Source organism: Cicer arietinum, chromosome 5 (genome assembly GCF_000331145.2).
Source record: "Cicer arietinum cultivar CDC Frontier isolate Library 1 chromosome 5, Cicar.CDCFrontier_v2.0, whole genome shotgun sequence".
NCBI lineage: Eukaryota > Viridiplantae > Streptophyta > Magnoliopsida > Fabales > Fabaceae > Cicer > Cicer arietinum.
In genome coordinates this window covers 69,256,384-69,268,324 of record NC_021164.2, presented here as the reverse complement: position 1 = coordinate 69,268,324, position 11,941 = coordinate 69,256,384, and the positions used below count along the sequence as shown (strand labels likewise).

General features: G+C 29.7%; 1 protein-coding gene across 3 annotated transcripts; it reads right to left on the bottom strand.

Annotated features, from left to right (window-relative positions):
• Nucleotides 1-4,501: 4,501 nt before the first annotated feature.
• Nucleotides 4,502-9,456, bottom strand: LOC101509197 (bZIP transcription factor 18). Of its 3 annotated transcripts, none has more exons than XR_012162928.1 (5): nucleotides 8,855-9,456; nucleotides 8,598-8,730; nucleotides 7,501-7,585; nucleotides 5,573-6,021; nucleotides 4,502-4,889 (listed from the first exon to the last, which is right to left on the bottom strand). XR_012162928.1 is itself a non-coding variant. In XM_004502774.4 (4 exons), exons 1-4 carry the CDS (start codon nucleotides 9,217-9,219, stop codon nucleotides 5,645-5,647), a joined length of 960 nt encoding a protein of 319 aa, XP_004502831.1. In that variant the 5' UTR covers nucleotides 9,220-9,455; the 3' UTR covers nucleotides 5,485-5,644. The 3 variants fall into 3 exon arrangements, 1 of the variants encoding a protein (XP_004502831.1); XR_189923.4 differs by having other exon boundaries at nucleotides 4,623-5,226; XM_004502774.4 differs by lacking the exon at nucleotides 4,502-4,889 and having other exon boundaries at nucleotides 5,485-6,021; nucleotides 8,855-9,455.
• Between the last annotated feature and the right edge of the window lie 2,485 nt (nucleotides 9,457-11,941).

Genomic DNA, 11,941 nt, shown 5'->3' with positions numbered 1-11,941 from the left:
AAAAAATCACATTCTAATAAGCAAATTATATTACTAATAATAAACGTCAACTCTATTGTGTGAGTGTCTCTTTAATCAAAATATACCGATGCTCATTTGTACGGTTAACACGTAAATTTATTTGTCCTACTCTTAATATAACACAAAAAAACAAACAAATAATCATATCAATCTACTTCGTAGATATAATTTCTCACCAATCTAGAAACAAATATACTAAGACTTTTGTGGCTAAATTGTTACTATAACTGAATTACTTACTACTATAGTACTTTATTGAGAGCATTGACAGTTTATATGCAATTTTTATGAAAATATTATCAAATTCATAATCTTTAAATTATTTTTTTAAATAAATTTAAGCATCATAGTGACACAATCAAAATTTCGAAAAATACAACTAGCCAAATACTATTTGGAGGAAACAACTCTTCACCTCTCTTCAGTATATAGTCACAGTAAGAAGGAGACAATCTAAAGGTGTGATTTTAGCCGTCCTATCACAATAAAATAAAAAACACAAATTGTTATGATAAAAAAGTCATAAAAAAATATTTAAATATAAATTTTAAATAATAATCCAAGTTAAAAAAAATATGGCCTCATGACTCTCTTTTATATATATATATGTATATATATTTCTTAAATTAATCATATTCTCCCAATATGTTGTGACATAATTGATATATTCTTGGATTTCTAAACCAGTTTGTCATGAACTCGATAGTTGATGTTTATAGAAAAATATATTCTTTATAGTCCTAAAATATATGATTGAATTAAATAGGTAAACTTTTTCTTTGACTTTATATTGATTATATATGGGATCAGAAATAATATGTTAAAGAAAATTAATTTTTAAATAAATTTTAATTACTCATGATTAGTAGTTGTGCGTATAGATATTGATTTAAGAAAAGATAAATTATTAAAGATAAATTAATCACACCTGTTTAGAACATGCCAAATGGACACGTGGTTGCGTTCAATCAAAGACTTGAAGTTTCGTAAACAAAAAATTGTTAATTATTACAAGAAGTTTAGTGAGGGACATGAAGACGTTTAAGCTATAAACAAAGAGAATGAGGGCGGTTGAATATTTGATTAATGAAACAAAGTTTTCAATGGTTCCAACCATCATCATTTTATGATACTCCTTTTTGCATGTTAATGATATGGTAATTTAATGCAGAAAAGCTTTTGACGGTATTGTAGAGAAAAAGGGAAGAGAGATCTCATATTGGCCCTACCATGTTAGGAGCACATGCATGTCCCGTTCTTTACGCCCAATTTCATTCACATGTCATTTTCTGAATAATAAAATAAATAATATTTATAAATAAATAAAACAGAATAATAGATTAATACATAAATAAAAAGTTAGTGACGTGTCTTAATTTGGATAATGAGAAAAGAAAACTAGTCCGCAATTACATTAAATTTGGATAATGACTTTCACAAAAATAAATAAATCTTCTAGTATTTAGTAATATAATAAGTGATTGGTATCCATTTCAAGTAGAGGGATGATTTTCATTCACCAAAAAAATAGATGGATTATTTCTATTATCTATATAATTATCTACTTAAATGGAAGCTACTTCAACTTATTACTTGCTGCAAAAAATATTTGTGATAAATGCTCAATATAATATATATTTAATTCTTTTATAACATGGCAAAAGAGGAAATTTCGTCCTGGTTAGTACTTTAAATTAATATATCCTATGAAAACAAAATGGTTAGGGTATCAAATATTTTAATTGCACTGTGACAATTGTTATTAGGACACGCATATAAACGTCTCTTTTTAATCACCGTAAGAACATCTTTTCATGAAGCCTGCAAATTTGTCTTCTTATGGATTGTATTTTTATTGACTTATATTGTTATAATAATCATAAAGGAAAGGAAATTTGATGAATTAATCACATCCGTGAGTGATTTTTTTCACCTTTTGCATTTGTCGTCTTTGTCAATTATTACATTTACATAGTTTCCAAACAAGAGAAATGTAAAAGCTATGGAGATACAATGTGATTTGGATGCACTTATTTTCGGTGCTAATATGAGTCAAGATTTAATTTAATTTTATTTTTCTTTTCAAATAGTTAATGGTTAGATTCACACACTTAATTGTGGAGAGTTAGATAAATTCTAGATTTCAACTAAATTTTTTATATATCAATCGATATTTTTATTGATTGAATTGTACTTACGAGACAACTTTATAATCATGTCTTAAAAGGAAAACAATTAAGCTCCATATACATGTATTTATGATCACCCATGCAACATTCCACCTTTTTAAATGCGAGTCTATGTGAAAAGGTGGAAAATAATGACAACAATAAATTAATAAAATAAAAATGTAGCTAGAGAAGAATTATTTTGAGTGTTTGAAAAATCAAACAAAGGATATTAATTGAAACAATCCCCTGAAGGGAATGGATGAACAACACTAGAAATGAGATCCACACAAATGGGTAAGTGGATTAAATCCATATGACTTTTGTCCAAGGGACCATATGTATGAAAGTGGCTTCCACAAGGCTTGTCCCCTAGACCCACTTGGGCAACAAAGACAAACCCAGGCAGAATATGGATTGAACTTGAACTATTAACTAACATTGTGAGAGGTCACTCTCTGGTGGTAGTTAAATGCAATGGTCATATGTAGAACACAAATTAAATCTTTCAAAGATGTAGTTTCTTGCATAGCTGAAATTGCATATATAATGAAACATGTTCTAAGCCCTACCATGTGGATTTAAATGAGGTGTTTGGGGGGTGAAGCCTAGTAGGCCACACCTAACTGTTTGCAAGGGTGACCAATTGGTTACAACCTACAAGTTTGGTACCCCATATGTCTCCTTTGAAATTATATGTTAGCATGGGTAGTAATAGCTAGTTTCATAGTTAATGTTGTCATCTTAACTTTCCTACTTATTTTTAATACAATAATAACTTGATACACAAGGTATGAAGTTATCATATACTGTTATTGTAGGTTCCTTTTTTATTTAATTACTTTGGAGATTTCAAAACTATTTGGAGATTTTTTTAATAAATGAAATAATCAATAATTTATAATTAATTACATCCATCAATTTAGATACTATGTTATAAATTATTTAAAAGTTTTGAGATCTAATTCATAAGATCACACGTTGATCACCATCAGTTGTTTGTTAAAATCAATGAATGTTCACATAATATGTCTAACATCACATTAAGATTGGTGTCACGTCAATATGTAGTAACGATCTTTCTCGTAAGAAGACAAGAAGTTTAACTAGTTTGGTGAAGTTTTAGGATGCTTGACTCTCTACTGAGACTTCAGAAGGAACATATCATGTAAAAGGATTATGGACTTTAAGGTGGATGATTTAAATATCTAAGGTCGTTGTGCACAAGTGAAAAGGGGGGCAATTGTTGAGTGGATTGATACAGGTGACACAAGCGTTGTCTTAATAAAGGATGGCTTGAAGGGCTTAGGTAATACGGAGCAAGAGAATATTCTGAGATATTTGGGGATGCAATATTGGCATCAATGTGTTGGAGAGGAAGTGCTATCTTCAAAGGGGCTATTGGGAGTGCAGTTAAAAAAAAGTGAAGCATACATCTAGCAAATGAAGTAGAGTATAATGGCTGTTGTGTATTTTCTTTTGTTTATTACTTAGGTTTTGTGCGGCACAGTATGTTTATGTTTTCTTCAATAAAATTTTGGACTTTTTCGAAAAAACAAAGGTTGAACCATTAAAGATGTTTTCGTCTTTAAAAATTAAATTGCGTATCGTAAAGATTTGCGTGTAATTGGATAATAGAAATTGGTAAGGATTAGGTACAGGTAGTTATGATATGAAGTTGGAAATGGGTTTGGAGTGTAAGTGTGGAAACGATTTTCATCATCCGGGACGGAAGACAAGAAACTAAGGCTATTAACTTTTTGTAAAAATATATATTTTTTTTAAAATTTAAATCATTGTTATAGAAATTAGATAAACTTCTATTTAAGAGAGATGTATTTCTGAAAATAATAGAAAATATTTTTTGATATTTTTTTATTATTTTTATAAATGCAGCCAATTGTTCAATTCACATGTTTCTTATTTCTTTATGGGAAATTTAAAAAATTAAAAATATAAATTTCATATAAAAAATGTATTGAAATCTATGTTTTCAATCTTCTAAAGAATTAAAGTTTATTTTTTTAATGCAAAATTTCTAATTTTGATTTTCTTAAAAAGTGTCCTAATGACTATAACCATTTATTTATTAACAAATAAAATTAATACAAATTTTAATACATAAAAACATTATATTTGTTCATAAAGTAAACCGTCCCTACAAGTTATGTATTTTCCCAAGACAACGGTCATTAACTGAGTGAAAATGATAAAAACTAAAGTAATTACTGGACAAACTTTGCCTTGTTAATTCTTTGGCAATTTTATCAGACCATGGAAATATTGCTTCTTATTTGGTGATAAATAATGTGTTAAAAAATAAAATGGAGTGCATTTTTTTGCTAATCGTCATCTACGGTTCTACAACAAACATCACCCTTTCTTTTTCCCTTTGACTTACAAAGGTTGAACCATTACTTAAGAACTCTACTCTATCCATAATTAACTCTCAATCTTACCAATATATATCTACAAAAAGTGTTGTATCAGCTATCAGGCATATTTTTCACTATTTTTCTTTCAAAATACAGATAATAATACCACCTGTCTGAAATCGTAAGGTAAAACATATACTACTTTTTCACTATTTTTCCTAGATGAGAGAAATATATCATGCTATTCTTTCCTTGTTCTGCTGATGTGCTTTTGGCTTTGAATTAATCTAACGCTATGCAATGCAACTCTTCCCTGCAATCTCATCTAGTAATGTAACACAGGAATTGCCAGACAAGATGCAAATTAAAATGAAAAGAGAAGAGAAGGAAAATGACAATAGAAAGGATAAAAGATGGGACAAACGAGGACAATGCATGAAGTGCTTGCCATAGTAACGGCTTCTTCTTCAAAATTGACAAGAGAGTTAAACAGCAAAGCGCGTCTACCTTTTGTATTAAAAAAACATAATGGTATGTCCATGGCATGCCATATCCACATGTATGAACTACAGCCTACAGCAACTGAAATTAATGACAAATGGTTCTTTTGTGCAACAAGGAAGAAATCAGAACTGGCACGAAGACCAGCTAGTTTGTGCCAACTGCCAATCGTTAAAAATGAGTACGCAGAATGAGAAATGTTATTGTATTGAAGGTGCCATTAGGTACAGAAATATTGATGAAAAGCTCTTAAGAAAAAAAAAATCACATTAATAAAATATTGTGCAAAAATGACCAGAATGGATCATATACCTTGAAAATTTTCAATCTCCATAAAAGAAAATTAGAGGGAAAAAAAACTCCTTGAAGATGTTTGTTTCAATTTACTTTTGGGGAAATTATTTTTTTTCAAAAACTGGTGAAATAAGTACTTTTTTTAAGATAAGCTAATCCACATACACCCTCAATCAAATAAAGAATTGAATAGGAAAACAAAAAAATCAATACCTTTGGGTCTCACTCATGTCAATCTATGAACAACCCAATAAACAGGGTGGTGACATGTTAGTCAAATTCGCATCAAAAGGCATTGTGGGTTTTGTTAACAGAAATGGAGGGACCGTCAGGCATTAGAACATGAGAAACCCGGTGTCCAATGTCCAACCCCTGAAACTGGCCGATAGAATCACTTGACAACATTTCTGATAAATCATATGAAGTGGGCAGATCAAACTGAGGCTGGTGGGGAGTGGATATGTTAGATGAGTGTGAATGAAACTGCTGCATTTGCATAGCCCGAAGTTCGTTTGGCCCATGTTGCGGCTGGTGCTGGAAGGACGGAGCTTGAGAATATGAAAATTGATGCATTCCCAAACCATAGGTTTCAGCATGAGTTGTCATCTCTCCAGTAGCCATCTTGAGCCTATCAACTTCGTTCTTTAATGCTTCATTTAGAGCTGTACATTTTATCATAATTATTTTTAAAACAAGGCAGTTGAGTAATATAAAAGAGTTGTATATAACAATATATAAGCTGAAATTTTAATAAAACAGAAACACTACTTGTAGGTTATTGATCATGTGCAATGATTTGAAAACAGGGCTGGCCATTAAAGTAGTGAAGGTTTTGATTCATGGTTCATTGGTTTAACTGTAGTTGAAGCAAAAGCAGTGATAAATGAATATGGTTTTTAATAGGCTTAATTTCAGTTTTGGTCCCTATATTTAATATTGATTCACGGAATTGGTCCCCATGTTTTAAAAGTCGACAGTTTTGATCATTTTATCAGATTTTTTAACTAAAAAAATGACTAATATATTTTAAAAGACATGACATACAATTCTACGATATAGAACCATCTAGATGCATTAATTATTCGTATGTCATTAATTAAATTAAAAATATGAAAAAATTCGAAATTGAAATTTAAGTTTTCACAGTATTTTATTTCAATTTTATGGGTGTTAATCACTCTATATTATCGTATCATATGTCGCGTTATTTAAAACATTTCACGTCATCATTTTTTAGTTAAAAAATCAGAAAGAGGGATCAAAACTGTCAACTTTTAAAATAGGGGGACCAATTTCATGAATCAATATAAATAGAGGAACTAAACTTGTAATTATACCTTTTTAATATTAAATAATATAAAAAAATTAAAGGCATAGCTGTAGTTTAATAAAAGGGTGATTTTGGTATCTGCAGTTTCCATTGCTTAAATTAACCCCCTCCCCCCACACACTTATCAAATGAATGAAATCTGGTCGAAGTGTTCATATACCATCCAGTAACAAAAAATGTAAGCTAATGTGAAGGATATTTTGTGATGTGGCAACAATTTGAGATGACATGGCATGGCACAAACGATTTTCATGTCATAGGTTGTTGCCATGTAACATGTTATCTATACCAGCTCATTTTGTTAGTAATTAGATAGAGCTTTTACACTTTGAATGAACTGCCATGTCATTGTCATATGAGACAGTTGACACATCACAAAATGCCATCATCGTCAGCTCAAATATTAATGATTAAACAAAACATTAATGTATGAAGTACGTTTCATTGAATTGGAAAGTATAGAGATTAGATTACGAACTGATACTATGAGATACTTAAGATAATTAAACATAAATATATTATAAGATATTTTCTCAAATTCTAACAGAAACTATAGGAACTAAAATCGCCCGCCTGCCAAATTATGGAGACAAAAAATAAAACTAAGTCCAATTTAAATTACTGATGCTTTCATTAATTTAGGGGTTAAACGAAGTTACCAGGCTTTCATATTATACTGATGCAAAACAACAACAAAAGCCAGCAAAAAAACAGCACCAAAATAACAGATATCAAAGCTAAACATGCATAGCAAAAAAACAAGATGAAACAGGAAACTAAAGTTGTGCATATTTGCATGGCTAAGACGTACCATCACATAACTTAGCTTGTTGCTCCATAGCTTGTAACCGAAGCTTCAACTCAGTATTTTCAGTAGACAGACCACTTGTATCCCTCTGAAAAAGATGTTTGAAAATGAATAGACCTCACAAAGAATAATATGAAAACCTGCCACTAATATAAGGAATTTAATTTAACAAACTGGAAACCAAGTTCAATAAAAGGAAACAAAAGCATGTTCATTTTGAAGAATAAATGGCCACAAGAGTAAAAAGCAAACCCATAAAACATCACCAAAGGATAGTATAACTATTCATGACATTGACTACGCAACCTATTTGAACTTCACAACAAGTATATGAAGCTTATTCTCTCGTATTGTTAATAATTGTTTGTATTAGTAATATGCTAAGGGTGAGAGTCGAACTCTTGACCACCTTTATGACTCCAATCCTTACCCTTCCACCCACCTCAATCAACAAGCCAGCCTTATATTACCTAAACGTGTATGCGTGTTAACAACAAAACCATATTAAATAACAAAATACATAGTATATTGTTAGTATCTAAGAAGCACAGATGCCTCCGAGCTTAGGCGAATTCTAGTGTCCAACACGCGTCGATGTATGACATCCACATGACATTATCGGACTACTTAGACAAGTGTCCCAATTTTTTTTTCTTTGCTTCGACACACCTCTGAAGACACTTGTATGGAGGTTAAAGATGAGTAGAAGTAGAGATGACTAGTAAAAGGTTGAAGACATTAAATTTAATTACATTATTTTTAGCTTTTCGGTATAATAGATGAATGAATGATGGTGAAAAACTATAATATGTTGTTTAAGAACTTTTTTGTAGTGAAATAAATGGCTCAATTTAGATCTTAATGTTCATATTTTATTTAATTATAATAAATAAGTAGTTATATATGTATCTGTTTCTTATATTTTTTATGGTATCCCTGTCATATCATATCAGATGTCTATATCGGAGTTTGTGCTTCATAGGTTAGTATACACCTGTAGCTATACACATTCACCTCACATCTGCAAAATCAATTTTTCACTGCTCCATTATACTATACCTAAGAATATTTGTTGAACATAGACAATGATGAGTAAAAACCTGAAAAAGATTTAATTGAGCAGAAAGAGTTGTTGCTTCAGTTTGAAGAGTGTGAATTTTTCTTTCAAGCTCAACAACGTAACAAGCTTTCCTCTCTTTCGAACGCGCAGCAGATTGACGATTAGCCAAAATCCTGCATCAAATGCACACGATCTATGAAGCGACTTCGTTTTAGGAAAAAATAAAATGAAATGAAAATTGCATTGTTACAAAAAACGAATATGAATGTGAAGAGAGAGAGAGAGAGAGAGAGAGACCTCTTGGCTCGTTTGGGATCAACGGTCCACAATTGAGCGAGTTTATCAGGGGACATGGCTTTCTTAGATTCGATTCCTTCCGATAATAAAGAAGAAGAGGTATCGGCGGAATTGCTTCGGCGGTGAGCAGGCCTGCCGGTGTTGGTAGTGTCATCTGCATTGCCAGATTTGGCGGAGGGAGAAAGGAGTTTGGATCCGGAATTGTCGGAATCAATGTAAGAAGAAAGGAGGTCATCGTGTGGAGGTGGATCTTGGAAATGGAGCGGAGAGGCGTCGAAGTCGAAGGGATCCATTTCGAGGTCGAAGTCGTCGGGGATTCGGAAATGAACCTCCGATTGAGATCGACGATGGAACGGGAAGGACATCGTGTTGGTGTTGTTTCCGATCTGCGGTTTGGATTTGAATCCCCCTCTTCTTCAATAGTCACCTCTCCGCTATCACACTCGCCTTCTTCTTCTTCTTCTTGCGGTTGTCTCCTCCCAATAATATTAAAAAAAAAAGTTCAAAAGGGAAAAAATCTCTACGGTGTGTTTGTTTTCACAAACAATTTACTAACTAATGAAACTCCGCCATCATAACAATATTATAACTACCCTCTTCCTTTGTTTATTTCTGGTACTTTTTTCTCTATCTCTTGCTTTAGTTTTGTGGATATTTTTTTATTATATTTTCTTTTTAAATAATATTTTTTAATATATCTTAATATTAAAATTTATATATAAAAATATTTTATTTTAATTTTCAAGAGATAGTAAAAAGAGAAAATAAGAAAAAGTTGAAAATTGGTTGAAAAATAGAACCAAATACAAGAGAAATATCATAATAAGATAAGATAAAATTACTAATTTATTTGCAAGAGCAACAACATAAAATAGAGTTATTGAAATATTATAGAATGTTCTTTACTTTATATCTACTCAGCTACAATAAATTACATTCGTGGTCCTTTAACTTAATTTCAGGTAACGTTTTAGTCCTTTATCTTTTTTTTTCCGATTTGGTCCTTTGTTTTAATTTTAAGTGACAATTTGATATTTTATCTTTTAAAATTTCAACAATGATATCCTTTTTTATACAAAAATTCAAAAAAAAATTCAATCAAAACTCATAAAATTAATTATATTCTTCAATATAATACAAATTTCATCAAATTCGTAACGCAAATCTTCAAATAAACTCATATTTTCATATTTTATTTGATATTTTTAGGAATAAAGGACTAAATCGGAAGAAAAAAAAAAGATAAACGACTAAAACCTTACCTGAAATTAAGTTAAAGGACCACAAATGTAATTTAGCCAAAAATTAATTACCTTACCTCTAAAGAGTATTGGTAAAATAAATTAATATATATTCATAAAGTTTAATTCAAGTAATAAATGTTGATATTTAATATTATTATTTGAATTTAAATTTAGAAAATTGTAATTGTTTATGTGATTTTAGACGGTATTTGTCAATTCATCTATAAAAAAAATTAAAAATATTTAATACAAACACTCAGTTTATAAAAGAAACTAAAATATTTAATGCAAACACACTAGGGATGGATTTATGCTAATTGACTAATTAAATGACTATGCCCACTCTTACATTACTTTACTTTCTTATCAATAGTATAATGCCAATCCCTTTCTCTTACTTGTGTCTTTCGCCAACGCCTTTCAGCAAACCATTTCATGTTTGATTACACTTTTTAAAAACAGTTTTTTGCTTTCAAAATTAAAAAACTGTTTGATTAACTTGGTATGGTCAATGTTCTGTTGCACTGTTTTCAGTTTTCACCGCTCAACCATATACCAAAATGGCATGCAATGACAATTTAGTCGACAAATGTTTGTTTAGACCTTAATTTCCATGGTCTTCAAGGAACTAAATAGAAATGTCACATTAGTAAGGTCAATAGAGTGCTAGTAATAATAGCTATATTAGAGATAAATAGGCAACAAAAAAATAATTGAAAATGTGGATTTTTTTCATACAAATTCCACTTTTGTTTTCTTAAAAAAAAAATTAAAATATCTTACTTTCAAACTAATATACTAGACTGTTTTATTTTGTAAGAACCTTCAAGAATTCACATCTTGGAAATGAGATCATATGAAGAAAAAAAATTAAGATAGTACAATCGATTTTGATAAATCCAATTTTAAAACTGATTTTTTTTAATAATCGATTAAAATCCAATTATTTTTTAATTGATTTGCATACTTTTAATTAATACGAAAATTTGACATTGTATACAAAAAACTTGATATAATCTATTAATTTTAATAATTTGATGTATTATGAAACTATTATGACAAAACTACGAGTAAATTTGAGCATATTTTTCTTTTCATTATCTTAAACAAATCCTCACCATATAATTCAATCAATGATGAAGGTATAAAAATTACAATTTATACACCGCATTACACCACAACCAGCAATACTCTCCAAATTTGACATTAATCCTTAGATAAAAAAAAAAAAAGAAAAAAAAAAGAGGATAAATCAATAAATAATTTACATTCGGATGAAATATTGACAAAATATAAGTTTTCCAGACAAGTTACACTCCGAAAAATTTGAAAAAAAAATTCTGATACAAAAGACTATTTTAAGTTTTTCAAAATTACTAGAAAATTTATTTCAACCTTTCTGTAACATACAATACCGGAAAACTTTTGTTGACATTTTCAGAAGTTATTGGAAAACTTCAACCCACAAAATTTTCGGAAGTTCTTTTTAATTTTAATTTTTTATTACTTTGTTATTTATTTAATTTATTTTTTTAACTCATATTTTTTTTAACTCATATACCGGAAAACTCATTTTAATTCATTTTTTTTCACTATTTTTTAACTCATCTTTTTTTATTACTTTTGTGTTGTTGGTCTATCAGCACATGCTAATACCAACCCTGTATATCACAACTTTAAAATATTATATGTGTGTTTCGTTGTAGAAAAAGTATTTAACTCAATATAAATATATTTTCTTAGTTTTGATAATGTTTGTCGAAGAATTGAGGGACTAAATTGATTAGTATTTTTTAATTTAGGAAATTAATTTGCTAGCTATTTAATAAATGTAAGAGATTAA

Coding starts and splice junctions, on each gene's coding strand:
- LOC101509197 (XM_004502774.4), bottom strand. CDS start 9,219: ATGTCCTTCCCGTTCCATCGTCGATCTCAATCGGAGGTTCATTTCCGA. Junction 8,731..8,854: donor GATCCCAAACGAGCCAAGAG/GTCTCTCTCTCT, acceptor CATTTGATGCAG/GATTTTGGCTAATCGTCAAT. Junction 6,022..7,500: donor ACAAGCTAAGTTATGTGATG/GTACGTCTTAGC, acceptor TAAAATGTACAG/CTCTAAATGAAGCATTAAAG.